A 22454-nucleotide genomic window follows, 5' to 3' on the forward strand; every position below is an offset into this window, starting at 1 on the left:
CAGGTCAAAGGGCGCACTTCTTTTTTGTTTTTGGATAGTTGACTGAGCCCCTTATTTACCTACCTACTTAGCCTATCGGCCGTCAAAGCAAGCATCTTTGGTTAAAATCAACCCATAATTAGCCAGTCGTCAGCAGCAATCAACAAGAAGGATTGACGTGAAGCGGGACGGCTCTTTATCCAGTAGCTAATCAACTAGTTAACCGTTGCTTCTTCACCATGTCACGATGCCTACCTAGGCAGTTATCCTCCGTACGCCGTTGGCTATCAACTCTATCAACCCGCAGCTCCTAGCAACGCCCGGCAACTGCCTCCATCCGTCTAGTTAGTTAGATATCCCCTTTGCCCATCTGCCAGTCAACGAGCCATGGCCAGATCTCCGATCAAGGTTTGGCTCGTGGCTGCCACGAAACGAACTATTATATTTGCTTGCCTTACTTGCGAACTCACTTAACTAAACTTGCTGGCCTCGCTCTTTAGCCTAGTGCCTCGTTATTTATATCTTTCCCAAGGTTTCCCCTTCTGTCCATCTATGCTACGGCGGTATCGAGATTACAGGCTCCGTCATGGCCGTATGGCCGTATCAAACAGCGTACGGCTCCGCGTTACGGCGTCTTCGATTTTCAATAACCAGTTATTTGATACCTGACTGTTTAGCTCATTACGGCCGGGCTTCCCCCCAATCGCACGCCCTTTTTTTTCACATTTTCTATTTTATTTTTATTTTTATTTTTATATATTTTCCTTTTTTGATATTTTTCTTTTTCTTTTCTTTTCCTCTTGGGCATTTATCCTCCGTATAATCAAATCTGGTGATGGCCTCCAAGAATGGTTGTGGGCTCCCGTCTGCGATTTGCCAGGCCAGCTTGACGATGCTCGTTTGTGGCTGTCCCTGAGTAGAGATGAAAGAGCGTTCAAGGGGAGTCCTGGACTACTTAATACTCCGTCTGCGCAGCCCAGCCCGGCCGCTGTGGCCACGGAAGGGGATCTGCCTAGAGTTATGCTTGAGATATCTCTCTGCCTGCCTGTTTTCTTCTCTTTTTGCTCCCCTGCCAGCCAGCCAGCCCCCTGTTGTACAGGTCCATCCCCGGAACGTCGTCAGAACACTCCATCAGTATAAACCCGGCTATCCCGGAGAAAGGCCTATCAACCACCACGACCCCCCCTTTCTGCCTCCCTCCTGGCTCCTGGCTTCCTCTGCTTGGGCTTCCCTGCCCTTCTCCAGCCCATCCCTGTCCTCGATTGGCGGTGGCTAAACTCTTTCCTGTACTAGCTCAACCGTCTTTCTTATGCAACCCTAAACTAAAAAGCAGAGGTCGATTCCCTGTCACTCTCGGGTCCTGCATTTGACTTCCTCTTTGCCCCCTCCTGACTCCCTTGATGCACGGAGTAGAAGACATATGCCTGCATCCGCCCGACTAATAGCAACCTACATAATATACCCGCCTCCGGCCCCAACAACCGCAAAAGCAAGGCACTCGAGATAAAAATTTCACTCGAAAAGAAAAAAGACAGTCAGTCCGGGCAGTCAACGGACAGAGAGACAAACGGAGAGACAGGCAGAGAGGAATAAGAAAAAGAAAGGAATCTCGAACTCCTGCAGCCAGGCTGGGCTAGACTTCCTTTTTCTTCTTCTTTGCCTACCTTTTTTTTTACTCTCGCTCTTTCTCGTCCATAAAGTACCTGTCTATCGAACTCTCGCATTACATTACATTATTATTACTTACATACTTTGCGTCGTCGGCCTTAAGGTCTTCTTGGATTATCTACCCCATACCTCCCACATTGCCCTTCTTTTCTCGTTAATCGATATCAAGACGTCAGACAGCGGCTACTGGGACACACTCGTTGTTGTTTCTTTTCGGGACCCCCTACCTCCCTCTCTTCTTGTCTTCACTGGCAGTGCGCCATGCCATGCGCTGTTGACTGAACTTCCTTCAAGAGGTCCCACCTAACTGCATTGTGAAATCCCCTTGTCGACAGTGCGCGTCAAGCAAGCAGCTTTAAAGCACGTACTTATCACCTATCTATCTATCTATCACTCTATCTATACATACTCCTGCTCTCCCCCTCCCCCCTTTTACTTTCTCCTGAGAAACTACTGGCGCCATCTCGTGCTAGTTTGAATCATATTATCAGGAGACAAACAAAAGTACAAGTCTGGCCACCATGGATACAGAAACCCCGCCGATGCAAGATCATGACTTCGTCAGCTCGCAGTGGGTTGACATGGGAGGATATGCGGCTACTCAGCACCATCAGTTGACGGACTACACTGGGTTTCAATTTGGGTCATCGCCCATCATGCCAATGGAGCCTGCATATAGCATGTCTATGCCCCAGCCGTATACGACGCAGCACTTGATCCCGCTCACCATGTCTTCTCAATGGCCGAGCATGCTGTCTACCCAGCCTGGTTTTGCGCCAATGCCAGTTGCGCCGATGCCAATAACCCCCATTCCACCTCCCTTGCAGCACGTTCAGGCGCCGCAGATGGCGACACCACCAACGCCGCGAAGAACTTTGACTGACGCCGAGCGCCGACGCATGTGCCTGTATCATCAGGAGAATCCTCATGTCAAGCAGACCGAGATTGGAGGTAAGTTGTCTTATTATTTTTATGTTTATTCGATTATCATTGTTATTTGTTGGTAAACTAACTGGGATATAATAGCCATGTTTGGTGTTGAACGAAGGTATGCTGGTGATCTTTATGTTGGTGTTGGTAACAAGGTCCATTATCTAACTAAGTCTATCTACTTTTACAGCACCGTTTCCAAAGTACTCCGCCAAAAGGAAAAGTATCTTTTTCCTGATGATGGCCGTCGATCTCCTGTTAAGAAGACAAAGGGGAAGTTCCCTGATATTGAACGTGCCCTGTCAAACTGGGTCAAGAACCACCTGCGTCAGGGCGGAGATATCAACGATGAGTTGATCAGGGAGAAGGCCACGTTTTTTGCAAGAACCGTCGGCAGCCCAGAAGGCCACGAGAGAATTCTGACCACAAACTGGCTGGAGAAGTTCAAACAGAAGAACTACATCATTGAATCCCCCGACAGGAAATCCTCTATTGACATCACTAGCCCGAGGAAGAGATCCACCATCCAGACACCCACCCAGCTGTCTCCCATTTCTCCCAGCTCAGCCACAACACTTTCTCCCACATCTCCTACCCAGCCCAGAGGAGCACGGGAAGGGGAACTTGTCAATGGAGGCAGTGACGATGTTTTTGGCGTATCTCTTCCACAGGAGGGAACCCCCATTACAACACCTACTCTCGCCAGGGCAACAAGCGAGTCGACGATAATCTTCACTTCTCAGAACCCCTTTGCACCGTCTGAACACACGGGCCTGGGCGTAGATTCAAAGCGAAGACGAAGCCAGACGTTGCCAGTGATGACACCTGGATCTTCCATGGTCAAGGATGAGCCCCCTGAGAGCCTCTCGCCGACAAACATCTTCACCACTCAGCCCGGAGTTATTGAAGAGGAAGACCCTTCGGAATCCATCGACGCACCAGCAATGAAGAGAAACCGCAGCAATCCAGAAATCATCTCCAACGTAACTCCCATGCAGCCACCACCTCTTCCGAAATCCAAGAGCATATCCTCCCCAGCAACTTCTCCTACCATCTCCCCGACACATGATGAAGCTCGCCAGGCACTGGAACTCGTCCTTAACTATTTCAAAAACCAGTCCATGGAGCTGGCGGTAGCTGATTACCAGATCATAGGGAAACTCATGGAGAAGCTGAAGCTAGCACATGGCCAGCCATACATACAGCCCATGAAATCCACTACATCTCGATCCAAAATCCATACCGATAGACCTCGGGTTAGCAAGAAAAGAAGCATCCACACTCTATAACCAGATCATTTTCCCAATCATAGCAGCATCTACGTCATTTTCTTTTATATTTTTCGTTTGTTATTCTTCACGGCATCCCCATCCATCTAATACGATCCAATGTGTTTTTTATTCCCGATTCATTGCTTTCAACGTTCACGACATTATTCCCCATTACGCAAAACGCACCATCATTTTCATTTTTTTCTTCCTAGTCTTACCCTTTACTTCATTTGGGCAATTATCCATGGTATATTTTGGACGGTTTCAAAACAGGCCATGTCGAGTTAATCTACATTGCTATACTTAATGTTACCCATTCACCTCTACCCACCATTTGCTTTTACCCCCTTTCCTTCTCTTTTATCTTTGCCCTTTCATTTTCCGTCTATTTATCATGCTATGACCCTTATACCTTTATCATTCATATCATCATACGCTGCATTTTTCTCTTTCCCCTTTTTTTCGATATTGACGGAGAACTATCTATCCGCCCTATTTCATCCCACCTTACCATATTCATTCCTCATCATCCTGTTTTTCCTTTTTGTCTTGATGTTATGTTATTCATTCTAGGGGCTCGGAGAGTATTTACAACGTCTACCGCTCACGCGGGCTGGGAAACGGGGCTAGGATAGGGAACTGGGACTTGGTTCATTTTCTTCTATTATTCGTCCTTTTATTTATTTACTCACTTTATTTCTTTTCTACCTACCTACATACCCCTAACTAACTAGTTACCTCCATAACTATCTATTCATTTATTTCCTTTTTTCCCCTTTCTACATTTGACACTTTGCAGTTTTGAATCGTGCTAGGCAGCGGGGGACAACGACATTGAAATTTACATGGCAATTTGGAATCCGTAGCGGGAAGACGCAGAAAGAGAGGGACCCCTTTTAACTAGCTAGTTAGCTGCCTACATAAAAAATAACAATTTCTATGCTTATCATCTATTTCGTCCGTTATTATGCGAATAGCGTAACACCCTGCGTACAGATTTGCGCGAAATCGCAGAAATCGCATATCCTTATTCGTCGCTTTTCCGTGTACAGTCTCACAACAGCTCTCCTGGCAGGCTGGACGCCTGGCTGATTCTTCTGACCTCGAGCCCGAGCTTTGGCCTAGCCAGGGTAGGTGAGGAGGCGCTCGGTCTTCCTTCCTGGCGGATACAGCGTTTTCTGTCTGTCATCATGGCCTTTGCCTCTGTAACCGTAGCAAGTCAGAGCCTGCCTACGTGCAACGAGGCCACCAAGATCACCCTAACGAACGCATGGCAAAAAAAGCGAAGCGAAAAGGTAAAATAAAAAAAAATAAATAAAAAGTACGAGAAGTCTTGTCTTTCCATCGGCTGTCCCAGTCTACTATATTTATTTTCTCTATTTACCGTTGCATCGGGTCAATGGAAGATATGGAGGGTGTGTAGGATGTCAGTGTGTATGTAGGTAGGGGTAGGGATACGGTGGAGAGGAAGAAGGTCGATACCACGGCCACTTCCCACGGCATGCAGATATGATGTAACAATGTATACAACCGTCCAATATAGTTTGGGCCGACAGGGCGCTTATGCGGAGAAAATTGAATGGGGATGAGCGGTCAGGTAGGCTGCATGAACGATATCGGAAGTTATACTTGGTTTCCGCGGGAGACATGAAAATAATGAACGCTGTTGAGCAACATGGATCGTTGCCCAGACGGGAGAGAGGGAGTGAGAGAAATAGAGAAAGCCAAAGAAGTTAAGAGAGCTAGGAAAGGAGAGGTGGATGGCGGCATAAGAAAAGTGACATCAAGGTACTCTGTATACTCTGCCGTGGCAGGTAAGATATGGACTGGTCGCAAGAGAAAGGCCCGTTCTCAAGTCGAGTAGCTCTCGGTGCATGAGTGTAACTTCAAACCCCTGGTACTGGTCATGCGTGTGTTAGGGATCTGTTGCCACTTTGAGCCGTCCAAAACAAGTATTTCATTAAGTCAATGCCGTCCCGATGGGATCGGGCGAGAGAGACAGAGAGCGCAAAAGGGAACGGGGGGGAAAGTCAATAATATTAAACCTATACAGGGGGAAACGAAGCATTAAATAGATACGTCACCAAGTCTAAAAAGACAAACCAGAAATAAGGAAAGTGAGGGAGAAACGGAGGAAAGGTGAGTGAGAAAAATCATCCATTGGTTGTTGTAATTGATGCAGTCGGCCATGAAACTCCTCGTTCGTTCATCAGCTCGGTCACGCTGTGCTCTCCCATCTCAGGAATTAGCTTAACGAGAACGAGCTCGATAATCGAGTAGATGACATGCTTGTTACAATAAGAGTCTGAGAACAGATCAAGGAAGTCGTGTTCAATGGCGGACAGTAAGGCAGCATCTTCGTCGTCCTTGTAACCCTTCGGTACCTTACCTGAGACCGTCTTTGGCGGATCGGGGCCGTCATCGGTGGCCTTTCCGCCTCCATTATTGCGATCATGACTGCCCTGAGCATGGAGGTTTTGTCGATGGGTGCCTGGCCCACAATGTCTGCTATCTTGATGGCTCGGATTTGAATCATCTGCCAGTCCCGGTTCAGATCCAGCGCATGATAGAGGTGAGTCAATTCTACTATTAACTGAAGTCTCGGGAATACTGGATTGAACGGACGGATACGGGCTGTCCTTGGCCGTGATACTGGCTGCTTCCGGAGGAACATTCCCATTTGTTTGATTGATTGCGAAAAGAGTCAAGGCGATACGGCGAGGGATCAATGCGAGTATACTCGCAGCACATGCCCGCTTAATCGATTTTAACTCTGCTGCAGATGGTTGTTCAGATCCAGACGAGGGAGCGTCTACCACGCTGGCTCGAGGCGAGGCTGGGTTAAGCGACGCCTGCATCTCCTGTAAGGCATTGCTACTGCTAGCCTGGATGCGATTTTGGCCATCGATATTTGAACCACTGCTGGTGAAGGTGCCGATCTCGGCGTCTGAACCAGGGTTAGGAGGCTGCTGCTGCTGTGTGGCCGCAGAAATCCCGGAAACCCGCGTTAGGCTGGCCCTACCAGTAATTGGAAAGACCGTGGTTCGGATTGCAAGCAGCAAAGACGGTAAAACTGTGGTAGTCACCAGATGCTCGCGAATACAATCATGAAGGAACCTATTATCAAATGGTTAGCAATGGCGTCACTCTTCGGAAAATCTAAAGCAGTAAAAAAGGACCCTGAAGGAAGAATAGAGGAGGGGAAAATTAATGTAGAAACTAGTCTCCAAAAAAAAAAAAATAGTAGGAGCTGGTTAAACGAGACTGCAAGGGTAGTTAACAAAGGACACATTCGTGGACAGAAATGGAAATACAAAAAGAAAAGGAACACTGGTTGGTTGGTGGATGGAGGAATCGCCATGCCAATCGGCGCCCAGTGATGCTGAATCCTGAAGAATGCAAAAGGTTGGAGGCTTGCGGAAGGGAGGAAGGCCCGTCCCACAGATCAGCGCGGAGGAGGATGGAGTGATTCCTTAATGCACATTGGATATCATATAGAAAGGCGCATGCACTCCGTACTCGAGTAAGAATGCCCGGCCGCGCAAGGGGAACCCGTAGTCGTATTGTAACGGAACCCGGTAAGAAAACAGAGGCTAGTAATACGAATACCACGGTACCGATACACAGATACACCGTATGCATCGTGACGATACGGGGATCTCGTCTTCCCGTTTTTCTTTTCTTTTCTTTTTTTGGCTTTTGCATCTGTTTTTTGCTCTTCTATGCTCCTCTTTAGTCGCTAGAAGCTTGGAGATGCTGATTGGCGCAATGCCTACCCTCCATAAAATCAAGTGACTGAAGTGCTATGCATGAAAACTGGAAACTCAAAGTGAGATCCCTGCCATGCGATCTGATTGCTTGAGGCGTTCGTTCAAGATCGATATTTTGATGGAGCACGGATAAATGAAGACGGCCCTTCATCCATCCTATCAAGGGCGTAGGTGGGGAGAGAGCATGCTCTTCGATGAGACAAAAACAAGAAGTTTATATGGGACCATCACCAACGGTCATGGCGAAGAGGAAACGGGCAAAGGCATGGGCAAAGCAAAGCAAGAAGTGGGCTCGACCGTCAAAACAAACTCGCAAACTCACCTGTCAATCACTCCGTCTGCCGTTCCAACTTTTCCTGGGCCTGTCATCAGAAGGTGGTGAGCAAGGGCCAGAATCCCACCAAGCCATGGCATGCGGCTTGATATGTCGAGAAGCTGCGAAATCACGCTAAAGATTCGATACTCCAAAACGGGTAATCGCACGATGTTATCCTTTGACCGGGAAGGCGTTGCCTCTTTAGAGTTGATGCTATTACTAGCATGTGCCGGGGATGGAGTTGTTGCAGCAGCAGTTGTTGATGAAGACGAAGGTGAGACACGAAACAACCCCAAAGCCACGAACCGAAATGCAACATAGGCAATATAGCAATATTGCATCAAGTTGAAAAGGGTTGATAGGAGGGCCGATTGGTTTCCTTGACTCGAATAACTGTCAAACTTAGATGATCGTTCCTGATCAGGTTCGGGATCGCCTCTTTCTAGATTGCCACTCTGATCGTGTTCCACACCATCGCTCTGTGGTGTTTGGTTCAAGCTTGCGAGAATCTTCGAGATGGCATCCCAGATGAACCACCCCTCAGAAACTTTCCCGCTGACAACCCCTCCCAGGAGTAGATCAGCCAATATATCTCCAACCAATGTTCGTAAGCAAACATTCTGCAAATCTTCTGTGGGGAGAAGCACAGCCATAGCTCCATGGGCTAGAAGCTGACGGTATATTTTCTCGGCCTCTTGCTGTTTCGCAACATCCTCGTCACCAGGACCGGGGGCTGGTGATAGTGCTGGATGTGGATGCAACGTATGATAAACCTCACGCAGTCGCCCGCCAGAATTTTCTGCTCTTAGCGAGCTCGCACGGGCGGTTCGGTACGCTGCCGTCATTCGTCATTAAGAAAGGCTCACTCATGACAACCCCTGTAGGCCTCCTGAATCAATATATACATAGATGTATACATAAATTTCCGGAGTGAAGCAAAAAAACAACATGTATGGTGGTGGCTTACCAATGATATGAGCTTCAAGTAGTGAAGGAATCTCATCAAACAGTAGCGTCTCCACGTTAACCTGCCGTAATCTCTGCTCTAATGCCCTAGTGCAATGTGCAATAAGCTGGATGACTTCCTCCGTGAAGAGGGTATCAGGGGTGATCTTCGAGTACCAAGAGTGGATAAACTCTCTCATAACAACAGCCATCAGAGCATAGAGCTGGAGATCAACCTCATTCATGCTAGTTAGTGGAGGAAGCAGCTCCTCTAGCGGACGAGGGCTGCCACGATCCAGGCCGCCATGGCCACTGGCGTTCGGGCATAGAACTCGGCGAATCAAGACTGCAGTGGCTTTATCACTGGTTGCATTCAACTGAAGCCGGTCTGGGGCATGTTTACTGCGCTGATGGACGCGAGATGAAGGCCGGGATGTGGGAGGGGATCCATGGGGAGGGATTGAGATTGTTGGTATTTTTGCTTTCGGTTTCGAAGCAGGCGGCCGCAGACGTCCTGAGAGGCCAGGCATCTCCAATCACGGAATGCCAAGGCATATGTTAGTCCAGAGCGGGATCATTCATGGACACCAGCAGAAGCTGTCGAGCTGTTTGCTGCCATCCATGAAGCGGCTGTCCGTTTGTCAGAGTCTGGCGAGAGAAGGTGGAAAGCGATGGCAGTTGACGTCTGACGTCTTTCTGCATCCGAAAGTTGAAGAAAGGGCGCCAAGCCGGGAAGGGCCAAGCCTTCTGCTGACTAATTATACACTTATCGATAACGGGCTTAGGTAATCAGTAAGCGGCTCCGATATGTCTGTCTCGTCGGAGTTGCGCCGGAGTTTCCGCGACATCTTCATCTTCCTTTCTCGTTGGGATCCAAAAGGGCATTTGGGCAGTTGCAATTATGGGCTCGATTTCGGTGTCAGGCGACGGCCGTATCCCTCTCTGGCTTGACTGCGATCCAGGTAAGCTCTCTCTTCTCTCTTTTTCCGTAGGTGAACGCTCTTGCTAACTGATAACTACGTCATAGGGCATGATGTGAGTACCCCCGCAAGCCGACGACCAAGGAGAGCAATATCTAATGAATATAGGATGCCTTTGCGATCCTACTTGCTACCCATCATCCGTCACTGAAGCTGCTTGGAATAAGTACGGTGCATGGCAACGGGTCTTTGGAAAATACAACGGCCAATGCGGGTAGCATTCTTGAGGCCATTGGGCGTTCCGATATCCCTGTATACCCCGGCGCAAAGAAGCCATTCTGTCGCAAAGCCGTTCACGCAGAGAATATACATGGTACTATATGATTCCTGAGGACCATATTAATCTCATATTACTTACACACTGCGCTGCGTCTTTCTAGGAACATCCGGCATCGACGGGACGGACCTTCTCCCTGCCCCAACCAAACCAGCGGTGACCAATGTCTCTGCATATATCGCTATGAGAGATGCTCTTCTGGCACAGCCTAAAGACACAGCGTGGGTTGTAGCTACTGGGACCCTTACCAATGTAGCCATCCTGTTTGCAACCTTCCCTGAGGTGGCAGAGCATGTCCGTGGCGTTAGTATCATGGGTGGTGCCGTTGGCGGAGGCTTTTCCAGCGTTCCCATCAGCCAGAAACAGGGAGATGAGACGAGAGTTGGAAACATAACTCCGTGGGCGGAGTTCAATATCTATGTCAGTTGATTGAACCCATCATCGTCATTGCAGGTAATCTGACTTATTTCTAGTGCGACCCGGAATCCGCGCAGTCAATTTTCTCATCTCCAGTTCTAGCACCAAAGACCACGCTTGTAACAGTCGACTTGACACACCAAGTACTGGCTACGGAAGCTGTGCAATCACGTATCTTGGGAACCAATGGCCCAGCTGGAGGGAAACAAGATCCTACAGTCCTTCGCCAGATCCTTCATGCATTGCTTACGTTCTTCGCCGGGACTTATGATACTGTTTTTGGAATCAGCGCTGGTCCGCCGCTGCATGACCCCCTCGCGGTCGCCATTTTGCTATCTAATCTCAACGATCAGGCAAAGACAGCAGCTAGCCTTAAGGAACAACTGACATTTGATGACGCAAACGGCACGAGGTTTAACGTGTTTATCGACACAGATGGACTTCATCACTGTGTCGAGGGAGCCAACTTGCAGAGCGAAATAGGCCGTACAATAGTACAACCCTGCCCTGCCGGGACAAGGGGAGTCACCATTCCGCAGAGCCTCGATGTCGATAAATTTTGGGAAACGATTTATGACTGTTTGGACCGAGCCGATAAATGGAACTTGGAGCGGACTCGAATGGCCTAAACGACTGGATGACTCTCTTTTATGATATCCCTTATCCCCTTTTTCTATTCCTACTAGATTTTCACCAATATCCTATCATATTAGATATAGATTTTGTTTACATCTGAAAGATTTGTTCTTTGGTTGGATAAGGGTTGTCGGTGTTGGATAGAGTCTAGAATAGGATACAAGTTAATTGAATTGATATTTTGAGTATGCTGTACCATGGTGGCTTTTATGACGATATGGGATTGCTATACTAGCTACCATTCCTGAATACTACTACCCAGCCCAAAGAAATGGTAGTGATCTAGGGCTTCGTACATCTAGAAACCTGCTTTACTTCCTCTTCGTCGACGACCTTTATCTAGAGCCCTGGTCCGGTTATAGGCTTCATGTATCCACCTTCAACATCGACACGCAGGCGTCCCTTCTATAGCTGTTAGTGCGCCGAAGCTAGGAAATACCGCTGCAATGACTGATGTTAGGTTGTAGGATATTGAAACTGGCATCTTTGAGGTGGTTGACGTCCTAGTGGCTATACAGACATTCATTCAGGGCCGTGGGGAGTAGTTGTTCGACTAAAGAGCTCCTTCATGTCAGGTACGTGTTAAAAAAAGTAGTATCTCGTCGATGAATAGGAGCCGATATTGCTTAACCATCTGAGCTAGCTGTTTGACCATGGATTTATCAAGTCCGTCGTCGAAGTCCAAAGCAGAATCGACGCCATGGTTCTTAACTGTCTTCGGTCTTTTGAAGGTTGAGCCACCGTGATAGTAGCCTTGCCTCCATGTCGTCTATCCTATATGTACGATGTCACTGGTATTGGAAGGTAGTTGTACCGTCATCTATGCACAGCTATAGACACTACTTCGTAGCTCTGGATCTGTTTACGAAAGGCTCTCTACATCCATCCCTTCGACAGACTCCGAGTGGCCGTTGAGAGTGCTTCCACCGCATACGTCACTGCCCTGTTCGTCTATTATCTTGAACAATGGCTATCTGCGAAGTGCTCGATACTTCTTCGCCATGCTAGCTTTAACCTAGACTTGGGATATTAGACAGAGAATATATAGCTTCCACTTCTCCCTGTATTATACTCAGGGGTGGATTCTGTTTGCCAGGTAAGAAACAGAGCATGAGCTCTGCTTTATTTACAGCTTAGCTGCATGGATGAACAGCCAGAACGGGAAAGGGTATTATATCTAGAATTATGGAAACTCCAACGCTGAAGGAGTCTTCTATATGACGATATCCTTCAAGGGATATCAACCATATGAACACTTCATCAGGGGTACAGTATCAATCAGTGCTTTAAGTCTCTTGTAGTGAGCCTTGGAATCCGAGAATACCAAAAGCGCCGTACACCCGTAGCTTTACATCTCTTGCTCGTTATAACACCCCAGGTCATATAACAGGCTGGCGTAACCGACACTGCTGTGAATCATATTCGAGATAGTGGCCTTGTATCACCGGGCTCCAGGGACGAGCATGTCATGTACGCTTCCAACCCCCCGAGGACAGGCGTATATCACAAAGGAATAGGCTCCCTTGTTCGGCTGGAAGATGCCTTCAAAAGCAACACTCAAGCAGCTTCCACCAGCCAAGCGGAAGAGACGGACTGTCGACATGTTGCAAGGCTCGCGCCAGGCATGGGCAGCCATGGGAGCAGATAATCCACGCTGGAACAACCAGGATATTGACAGCATCAGGCTGAGACGAGCAAACGACGTCCGGCTCGAGATATCAACATCCACATCCACGTCCTGCGCATGTCCTCCCCACGCCGCAACGGCGCTCTCCCGCAGGAGGGTATCCGACGTCCAGACGGCGAGCGTCCTCTCCTTCCAGCCTGGCCTGAGACGCAGGCAAAAGGTGGTTTTTCCGGCCCAGCAAGTCCTGGTTCTGTCCAACCTCAGGGCTCGACTGCCTCCTCTTTCCCAACCTCTGCGTCCTTTCTCGATCACTACCCAGCATCGTCCACTCTCTCTGTCTCTGTCTCTCTCGTCGCATCAACTGACTTGCCCGGTGGTCCTCGAGGACGTCGAAAAGAAAAGCAAAACAAGGACGTCATTTGACCGGCCAGCGCGGAATTCCTGGCGAAACTGGTCGCTCATTTTTTTTCCCTCGCCTCCTGGTTTGTTAGTGAAATACTTAAAGTGACAGCACACGACAGGCAGCGACAGCGACAGCGACAGCAACACCCGGCCAACGGCTTCATGTCTTCGTCCGCCGCGTTGGATGGAGATCTCGCCAGGCAGCCAGCGCACCATGCCGCCGATACGCAGCGATAATAACAGTAACAGCGATAATACTGGCTATGATAATTCCCCAGTGAGACAAAACTCTCGGTCCATCCTTTAATCAACGTCTTTCCCCGATCTTGGCGTATCTTTTCTGAATCCGCCGTCCTATTTTTTTCTTCTTCTTCTTCCTTCGTTTCTACGTTATTTTGTTTCATTCACTGACGAGACGGCTGTTTCTTATGTGAATGATAGCATCCGCCTGTTGAACAGCCGGAGACGCCGTCGACATCTGTCACTCCGCCGTCGCTAAGCTACTACCTGCAGCAGCTCGAGTCCTTTGCCAGCCCGGTACCAGACCTGGCCGCCACCCTCATGAGCAACCCGGAAGATGAGATACACAACGAGAACGTCCACTTTCTTCGGAGCAGAAGACGGTCGTCGACAGAGCTCTCGCCCTCGCGTGCTCGTACTCGCAGACGCCAACTCGGTGGAGGCGTCGGAGGAGGAGGAGGCGTAGGGGTGGGTGTTGGTGGAGGAATGGCCGATTCGCCTCAGGATTCTGTCGACCTGGGAGGTGACCAGTACATGCCCAGGTCCCATCAACAGTATATATCCGGGCACGGACAGAGGATACCAATCATTCGCCGACGGGGTGCCATGAATATCAGCCACGGTCCGGCATACGAGGGCCCTCCCCAGCAGTCGAACAGGATATACAGCTGGGCGCCGACGCAGGACGAAGAAGGCGGCCTCTATATCCGCACCGACCCATTAAACCCTCGAGATGAGATATGGTTCGGCCGGTCAGGGTCTTCCTCCAGGGACGAAGACGGCGCAGCCTGGAGTTATCTGCCGAGGGAGCTCAGAGGGACAGCGCAGGCGGCATCGGAGCCATCGCCCGAAGAGCAGCAGGATGGCGGACGTCCGGTGGGAGCGCCAAACATGCCTCTGGCACGAGACAACCCGGCCTTAGTCACCGCAGCCATCTTGCAGTCCGTCAGAAGAAACCACAGATACTCATCGAGAACGCGCACACCACAGAACCAGATGCAGGACGGCGAAAGAGCCAACCGACCAGATGATGGCCGAGACAGGACTGTCATCGGTAACGGCAACAGCAACAGCAGCAACAGCGATTTTGCCACCCCTTTCTCCTTTTCACCCCGTGCAAGACGCTCAAGTCCTCGGTTACCGCCTCCTGCTCGCATCGACTCATCGAGAAATTCGGATATTCGCCGCATGTACCTTAAAGACCCATCCATTGATCGCTTAAGGGAAGCTATCCAGTATCTAGACCGAGTCCGTTTCTCAAACTCTTACGAAGAAAGCCTGTCCACCGCTGCAGCGGGAGGCTTCGTTCAGTTTGAGTATTTCCTTCGTAATGAAGATGACTTCATCCTCGATACTGGCTCAATCGCAGGTCCAGGTTATTGCTCCTGGTTGAGCCCTGGTACCGTTTTCTCCGGCCAACAGCAAGCCACTGCATCGACTGCAATGCTACCTCACAGGCTCTTGGGAACCACTCGTCCCTCAACGGACTCTAACGCAGGCTCCGGTATTGACAACCGGATAAGTGTCTATACCAGCAGTGGCCGAAGTTACTGGGCAAGCAATGTCATGGGCAACAGCTACAACAACAACAACAATGTTAGCCACAACAACAGTAATAGTAACAATCAAGATCCAGATACTGCAAAGACGGAGAGCTGGCCTGTCAAAGTGACCATCCATAACGTTGATTACGAAACCATGACACTATCCGGTACCATGGAGGCATACAACATCCCCGACAAGTCGGCCAACAACCAAGGAGCGCACATAATTACTTATCTGGAAGGTGAAATTATTGATTTCAATACGCATACTCTGGAAACTAAAAATTTCAATGCCGGCCCGGAAGTTGATAGCTGCTACTGGAGGGAGTTGGAACCGTTCAAAAATCTGACATATGATGAGATCGTCAAGAATCTCGTCAGCAAGAAATGGGTCTCAGAAAAGTTGTCCAAAGGATGGATACTGATGAGATGGAAAGGTAAGCGCTGTTTCTAGCTATATGTTTACATACTACTTTGTCCGTTCATTCGAAAAATACTAACCATGGTTTCTTCAGAACGATGCTTTGTTTCTCCGTCTCACTCTCGCCAGGGACTGACTATATCTGGTTTCTATTACATCTCTGTCCACCGTGAAACCGGCCGCATCGAAGGGATGTATTACGATCCCGGAAGTTCTCCCTACCAGCAACTCTCTCTTGATCCGATATTGAAAGATAAGATGATTTTCCCTGCCTATAAATTTAGATAAGCGGGCCGCAGGATCTCGGTGCTGTTTCTATCATATGCTCTACTCGAGTTGTCTATTTACCAGAGGCATCTTGTACATATTCTTTCCCTTTTCTTTTCTCTGCTTTTCGTTCGGCGTTAGAGCGCTACCTTTCTGTTTCTTTTGTCACTTGTATAGCTGTTACAGTTCTACCCGTAGTGAAATATCGATATACCCACTTGTCCCCAAGTTATTCTATTTTATGCGTACGCAACAATGCATTCAAAGTGTTGTTTGTTCATCCTTTTTTATTATTTTTTTTTCAACATTAACATGTCTTTTATGATACATGAATTCTTCCCAAGGGAGCATATATCAGCAGAGATCCCCGAGTAAAAGGAGTAAACCAAGTTAACCTTGGCCTCACTCTAATTAATCCCAGTACATCCATAGAGATACCGACACGTCCTGCACTTCCCGAATCCACAGACCAGTTCACGTCAACATTGAAGCACGGCCTAACCGAAGTATTGCGCGGGAGGCAAGACCGTAGTTGAACAAAAATTGTTTAAAAGACGGTGATTAACGCTGAAGAGCATTTACTGCTCGGTCTGGAAGTAGTTGAGGAGGATGGAACGCTCCTGGGATTCTTCACCCCAGTCCTTAAGGACAACGCAAGAGCAGTTGACGACCTTGCGTGGGTTACCCTCACGGTCGAGAACGCCTAATCAGAAATAATTAGCCATCCATATTCCAAAATACGCCTCCTGACCATAATAATAGCTAGGTAGATACTTTAGGGGAGCTTACAAAGTCCAACCCATTCACCCAACATCTTGCCATCGGGGACCTTGATGAGAGGAATCTTGTGCTCGGAGCAAAGAGCAATGACGAGCTTCTTGTAAGCGTCCTCCTCGCATCCCTCGTTCAGGACACACATATGGGCCTGGCGACGGTCGAGAGCCTTAGCAGCCTCGCGGAGACCACGGGCAAGACCGTCGTGGATAAGAGCGATCTTCAAGACACCCTTCAATGCGTCCAGGACAGACATGGAGCTGCCTGCGGTGGCATTGGCGGAAACTTCAACTTCATCGGCGGCAACAACGCCGGCGTTCGATGCGGTCTCTTCTCCGTCCGACTGGAATTTGAGCGAGCTGTTAGCTGGGATTGTTCTTGGTTTCCCCCTCGGTTTGATGGACGATAGTGTATCGCGATAAGCAGTCACATTGAAGGTGGCCGATGAGAAGATAATCTGGCTCGAATTGAACGTACCATTTTGACTGATTTCAAGGATATTTCCTAAATGTCGGATTATCCTCAAAGAGTTATGGATATGTGGATGTTGGGAAGAAAATCGAGGTTGGAAGATATTTCGTGAAGTCGTTGAAATGCAAATAATTTTTTTGTGGGTGTGCCCTAAAGTGTGCTTATGTAAGATAACTAACCACCACTTGCCCAGACTGAGCTAAAACATTTGATAAGAGAGCAAGAGTAAACTCGTTCGTTATATTCCAGCTACATAGCGCTGCAAAGGCTGAAAAAATAAGTAATAGACATGAAGAGGGAGCACTTGAAGCGTGCTCAGTATCATATAGGGGAGGTCGCGAAAAAAAAAAAAACTATAGAAAATGAACAAAAAAAATCCAACAACCAACAACCCGGCCAACCAAATTCCAGGCATCCAGAACACTCGGACATGAGACAAAAGAACAACAAACATAGAATGCAGACAAGACACAGATAGAAGAACCCTGCGCAAGTCCGGCCATCCCACCTTTTCCAGAAAACCCCCCAATAAGCGCCTTGAAACATGCATCTACATACAAAAGCCCATGATCACTGGTTGAAGTAATCTAACGTTCCGTGTCGCCAAAATGATGAACGCAGCCATTTTTACGGGATGAAAAAAACTCGAACAATATGGTGGCAAGTAAACAGGCAGTAGGAGGTATGTTGCAGAATGAACGAAAACGAAAACAAAGAAACGCTGGACGGTGGAATAAACAACAAGTGAGGAACCGGTGCGGTTGGATGACGTGAGTGACATCTCAGGGGTTGCACGGCCCTGGTCTAGGAGCTGTGTATGCCATTAGGCTCGGAAGTTCCATTGACTATGGGGTGGTGAGAAGCGTGATCTCCGTTGATAATGTGCGGTTTACCTTGGAGTGACGAAGAAGGTTCCGGGTCGATATGCATGCTAACAAAAGTGATATTGAGGCCGTGAAGATGCGGAATATGAGGTACCAGATCCATAAAATCGGAGCACTAGTTTTACAGTTAGCTTTTATACTTCTGTTTTCCCATTGTAGCGGGGGCAGTGACATACCTTTACCCAGAAGACATGCTCCATCTTCTCATACAATGGTTTGGCTTCCTGGTAGATGCGAGAATAGTCATTCACCCCAGCTTTGACAGGGTTGAGTTGTTGAGGATTCGATAACATAGGTCCGCTACAATCCCAAATATTGCTCCGCTGAGTAGGAGTTGCGGTTTTCTTTTCCCAGCTAGGGTCTATGATGTTTGATTAGCACATGATCGCGTGCGTTATCAAAACCAAACGTGGAAGAAACTTACATTGTGACAATTGGAGATCGTTGGTCGCAAGTAGTAGAGCAACATAGAAGTTCAGAATCCATTTCTCATTCCTCAGTTCAGGTTCACATAGTGGCTCAAGGTCATCCCGTGTGGCCTGCAAGATAGGCATGACATTCTTGAGGAATTCATGGCTTCTGGCCTTTGGATCATTGGCACCAACTAGGTTTGCAGCAGTGCGGAGACGGTGAGGGAGTGCGTCCCGCCGCCTCTGCTCTTGCTCTTCCTGTTCTCTTCGTATACGAGCCTGGCGGAGACGTTCTTGTTCGACTCTTCTCTGGTGCTCCTCTTCCGCTTGACGGGCTCGCTGTTGTTCTATCTCCTTGCGCTTGCGTTCCTCCTGTTGTTTCCGCTCTTCTTCCTGTTGCTTCCGTTCTTCTTCCAGCTTTCTTTCTTCTTGCTCAGCTTTCTCGCGTTCAATAATAGCCGCTTTTTCAGCAGCTATCTTGGCAGCTTCCGCCTCTTTTCGTGCTTTTACTTGGGCCTTTTCCGCCGCTCTTTCAAGCTCTGCTTCCGTGGGAACATGCTCCTTCTCGGTGTGCCTTTCATGTTTGGTCTTGATACCAGCATTGCTTTCAGATGGAGCTTCGGCCTTAATCCCTGAGTCAGAAGCTCTGTGCTTGAGCTTCGTGGCCGCAGGATCACGGGAAGCAGAACGATGCTTGTCGTTATGGTGCACCGAATGATCGGCTGCCTTGGGATTCTCGGCCTTCAAATTAATATTATCACGGTGAACTGAACGGGGCTTACAAGGTTGAGCGTCGGGTTCGGTCTTCGATTTCGATCCCTCGCCGGTAGACTGGGGCTGGCTTGAAATCTCACTCGAAAGTATCCGTCGTTTCTTTGCATGTTTCTCGCGAGTCTCTTCGTTCTCATTATTTCGAGGTTTGGGTGGTTTTGGGGAGACACTATTCCGGGCACGTTTCAAGATGGAGCTGCGTTTTTCTGACCTGTGACCATTATCATTTGAATCCTCGGTAACACCCGCTTTAGGTGCGTCTTCACGGCCTGAAAAAGAGTCCGAGGACATTACACTTGGTCTTCGTTTGGCATGATCTGGCGGCGGTCGTCCAGCAATGAGACGTCGACGCTTGACTGGCTCTTCGCCCTGCTTATGGGGAGTAGGTTCCCGTGGACTACGGGAATCGGACGGCATTTTCTGTTTCCTATCGGAATGTCCAGTATCCCTATCATCCATTAGGCCATGAGAGTCTTCCCGGCTTGATCCTTTGTTCACGGGTAGTCTTTCCTTCATAGGAACTGCACCATCTGCCCTCTTCCTTTCCTTTTGTGGCTTCGATTCCTTTGGACCTTCCTCACTTTGACGATGGGACGTTATCCCCTTACTCGAGCTCTTACGAACGACGGAAGCTGGAGATGCAGAGTCACGATCCGGCCTTTTGGCGACTTTGAGTGCGTCTCGAGACCGTCGTGGAGACCTAGACTCGACTCTCTGGGCCTTGGGATGCGCGCTGACATATTCGTCGTACGCTTCTTTTAGTAGATCCCGCTCTAGCTCCCAGTTATCACCTCTGCGATCCTCTGCAAGCTCAAAAAATCGACGATGCTTGTGGTCCGTACGAGTAGGGTTGAAGCCCGGCTGGTCTAGTAGAAGCTTTATCACATCAATGTTACCTCTTCCAATTGCTGCCAACATGGGCGTGTCATGGCCGGCTCTGTGATTTCCATTATTCAGAGGTTCTGGGTCAGGATCCGGGTTGCCCATTCCAAGCAAAAGTCCAAGTACTTCGTCATGGCCACCTTTTGCTGCTGCAATCAAGGACTCCGTGTCCGCCTTCTGGAGAATATTGAGGATTGTTGCTACTCCAGCCATGTCGCCCTTTGCAGCAAAAAGTCGAAGATTTTCAAACGTTGGCTTTGTCCATAGTAAATCGTTCCGGGTGGCCTCACTCCTAACAGTTTTCCGTCGATTAAATTGTGGTGGAGGGCTCTGGGGATGGTGAGGAGGGGAGTCTGGGGAGCTCGCGGCCGACGCTCCTCTTGACCGAGGGTCCTTCGTTGACGCGGTCCCATGTCCACTTATATCATCTGACTTCCGCCGTCTGTTACCACGGCATTTCGCCTCTGCGAGAACGCGTCGTAGTTCATGTCGGTTTTCGTTATCAGACGGAACAAGATCATATGGTTCATCACCCTTAGCATTTCCCACGCGGGGATTTGCACCGGCTTCTAGGAGTATCTTGACGACATCCAGGTGTCCGTTTTCCACGGCGTCAATGAGGGGCGTATCACGATCAATGTTCTTGGTGTGGATGTCGCAACCAGCCTCGATTAAAAATTTCACGATTTCAGCACATCCTTCAAGAGCAGCAATTTGTAGCGGCGTATTTCCTGCATTATCTGGAACATTGAGATCTTCGGGTCGTTCGGCCTGTCGACACTTCGCTGCTTCTATTTCCTGCGCAGCACAGGCTCGGGCAAGGCGCGTTCGACCATTCTGATCGCGTAGTTTTTTGTTCTGTGTCTGTTTCACGGGAGAGAATGGATAGGTATCGCAGGAAGTAAGTCGACGATTGCGTGGATTAGGAGGAGGTGAGCCGGCGCTTGAGGCAGAAAATGGAGAAGCTCTACCTTCCGAAGGGTGATTCGTTTGGTCCATTAATGGTTGTGGGGGTAATTTTCTTCTCTTTTGGATACTAGAAAGTGGAGGAGAATGCGTAGAATCGGATGTTACCCTCTTGTGCGAGCGGATCGGAGGAGACGGGGACCTGTCCTGACGGCGGGGAGCATACAGATCGGGTTTCCCAACAGGCTCATTGCTATGGGATTGGGATCGATGGCTAGGCCTGCGCCCACCGCTGGGAACATCTCTAGTGTCAATGATTGTACTTTCCGGTTTCCTGTGGTGTTGAGGCTTGTCGTCTAATTTCCGCTCAGTAGGGCCATCGTCACGGGGAGATGGGGGACCCTGGATATTGGACAGCACCTGTGGTTCGTCGGACTTCTCTTGCTTTAGGGCCGGAACCGGACTTGACGCTCGAGAACTCTGGTTGCTTCGATGGGTTGACCTGGAGTCGTCATTCTCGTGGTCAGGACGTTTCCTCTTGCCGAGTTGCCAATTACCAGGTTGACTGAACTTGGGAGTCTTCCGAGCGGCAAGATCCAATCCATTCTTCGCGTTCTGGCCGGGGACATGTCGAATGTACGTCTTCTTCTTCTCTGGCGATAACTCCTCTCTGCCAGACTGAATGATAGTTTCCGCCTCGGAATCGGCCTTGACACTGACGGCGTCATCGTTTACATCCGCGTCCTCAGCCGTGGGTCGTCCATCATCTCCGTTAGTAGAAGTTGCTCTCCGAGGCACGTCCAAAGCGGGTTTAGGGGCGAGGTGCAGAGTGGCTCTCTGATGGGAGGAGTTCAAGGTTTCCGGTAGCGAAGAGGCCGTTTCAACATCACTCATAGCGGTTGAACTTGAGATATCGAGCCTCCTTGTGGCATCCTCAGCAGAGGAGGGCTCGAGGAACCGATAGCGAGGTCAGTGAGGGCGAGGGGGCGATGTTGCCTTCGGTGACGGCCACGTAAAAGGGCACTTGTGAGCTGCTTTTGACCAGCAAAAACGCGATGCCAGGCAGCCAGAACGACTCTACAGTAGTAACAGTGCAGTGGTCTACCAGTATCTCAGGTCTGCGGGTCAGTCGTGGTAGCGTGTCGTGGTGGGTGGACGTCGAGGTCGTCGTCTCTTTCTTTGGGGGGCAGCAAGTCAGTGAGTGAGAAAGCGAAGGAGGAAGAAGAAGAAGAAGTTGGTTTTGGATTTCGCGGACGAACTTTTGCTGCGAAAGAAAAAAAGAGGGCGCTAGGTTCGTTTGGGGAAGAGGCTAGCTGCTTGGGGACGCTTACTCAGCCATAGGCAGAGAAGGAGGAATACATCGATTCGGTCATTTGAGGCGCTGGGTGGGCGGTTTACTCGGTTATTTGTGTATCTGGCAAGCGGGATGAGAAGATGCAAGATGGAAGATGGGACGAGAGACGAGATGAGACGAAAGAGCCGGAGGCGAGCCGTCTCTTGGGCAGTTACTCTTATGTTCTTCCTCGAGATTTAGTGGTGGACTGACTCCAGTTTAAACTAATGGTCACGTGAGCATTTGAGGCTCGCCTTTTGTTTGTTTTTTTTTGGTTTTCTTTCTTTTAAGCGCCAGCAGGAGTTCATGAAGACGAAGACGAAGACGATAAAT

General features: G+C 49.1%; 6 protein-coding genes across 6 annotated transcripts; 3 read left to right on the top strand and 3 right to left on the bottom strand.

The window, feature by feature from the left end:
• Positions 1 to 2168: 2168 nt before the first annotated feature.
• On the top strand, positions 2169 to 3866 carry MGYG_01073 (hypothetical protein; the record flags this gene model as incomplete). Its single annotated transcript, XM_003176939.1, has 2 exons — positions 2169 to 2598; positions 2674 to 3866. 2 exons carry the CDS (start codon positions 2169 to 2171, stop codon positions 3864 to 3866), a joined length of 1623 nt encoding a protein of 540 aa, XP_003176987.1.
• Positions 3867 to 6001: 2135 nt separating this feature from the next.
• MGYG_01074 (PXA domain-containing protein) lies at positions 6002 to 9409 on the bottom strand (the record flags this gene model as incomplete). Its single annotated transcript, XM_003176940.1, has 3 exons — positions 6002 to 6965; positions 7941 to 8769; positions 8902 to 9409. The coding sequence occupies 3 exons, from the start codon at positions 9407 to 9409 to the stop codon at positions 6002 to 6004; spliced, it is 2301 nt and encodes a 766-aa protein (XP_003176988.1).
• A 371-nt stretch (positions 9410 to 9780) lies between these two features.
• On the top strand, positions 9781 to 11182 carry MGYG_01075 (uridine nucleosidase; the record flags this gene model as incomplete). Its single annotated transcript, XM_003176941.1, has 5 exons — positions 9781 to 9841; positions 9907 to 9914; positions 9968 to 10172; positions 10240 to 10556; positions 10610 to 11182. The coding sequence occupies 5 exons, from the start codon at positions 9781 to 9783 to the stop codon at positions 11180 to 11182; spliced, it is 1164 nt and encodes a 387-aa protein (XP_003176989.1).
• Positions 11183 to 13432: 2250 nt separating this feature from the next.
• MGYG_01076 (hypothetical protein) lies at positions 13433 to 15711 on the top strand (the record flags this gene model as incomplete). Its single annotated transcript, XM_003176942.1, has 3 exons — positions 13433 to 13495; positions 13660 to 15439; positions 15518 to 15711. 3 exons carry the CDS (start codon positions 13433 to 13435, stop codon positions 15709 to 15711), a joined length of 2037 nt encoding a protein of 678 aa, XP_003176990.1.
• A 557-nt stretch (positions 15712 to 16268) lies between these two features.
• On the bottom strand, positions 16269 to 16944 carry MGYG_01077 (40S ribosomal protein S12; the record flags this gene model as incomplete). The annotated part of the gene is made up of 3 exons (XM_003176943.1): positions 16269 to 16393; positions 16480 to 16807; positions 16942 to 16944. 3 exons carry the CDS (start codon positions 16942 to 16944, stop codon positions 16269 to 16271), a joined length of 456 nt encoding a protein of 151 aa, XP_003176991.1.
• Positions 16945 to 17739: 795 nt separating this feature from the next.
• Positions 17740 to 21682, bottom strand: MGYG_01078 (hypothetical protein; the record flags this gene model as incomplete). Its single annotated transcript, XM_003176944.1, has 4 exons — positions 17740 to 17934; positions 17996 to 18180; positions 18244 to 18996; positions 19054 to 21682. 4 exons carry the CDS (start codon positions 21680 to 21682, stop codon positions 17740 to 17742), a joined length of 3762 nt encoding a protein of 1253 aa, XP_003176992.1.
• Between the last annotated feature and the right edge of the window lie 772 nt (positions 21683 to 22454).

This window comes from Nannizzia gypsea, genomic scaffold, assembly GCF_000150975.2.
Source record: "Nannizzia gypsea CBS 118893 supercont1.1 genomic scaffold, whole genome shotgun sequence".
In the NCBI taxonomy this organism is placed as follows: domain Eukaryota; kingdom Fungi; phylum Ascomycota; class Eurotiomycetes; order Onygenales; family Arthrodermataceae; genus Nannizzia; species Nannizzia gypsea.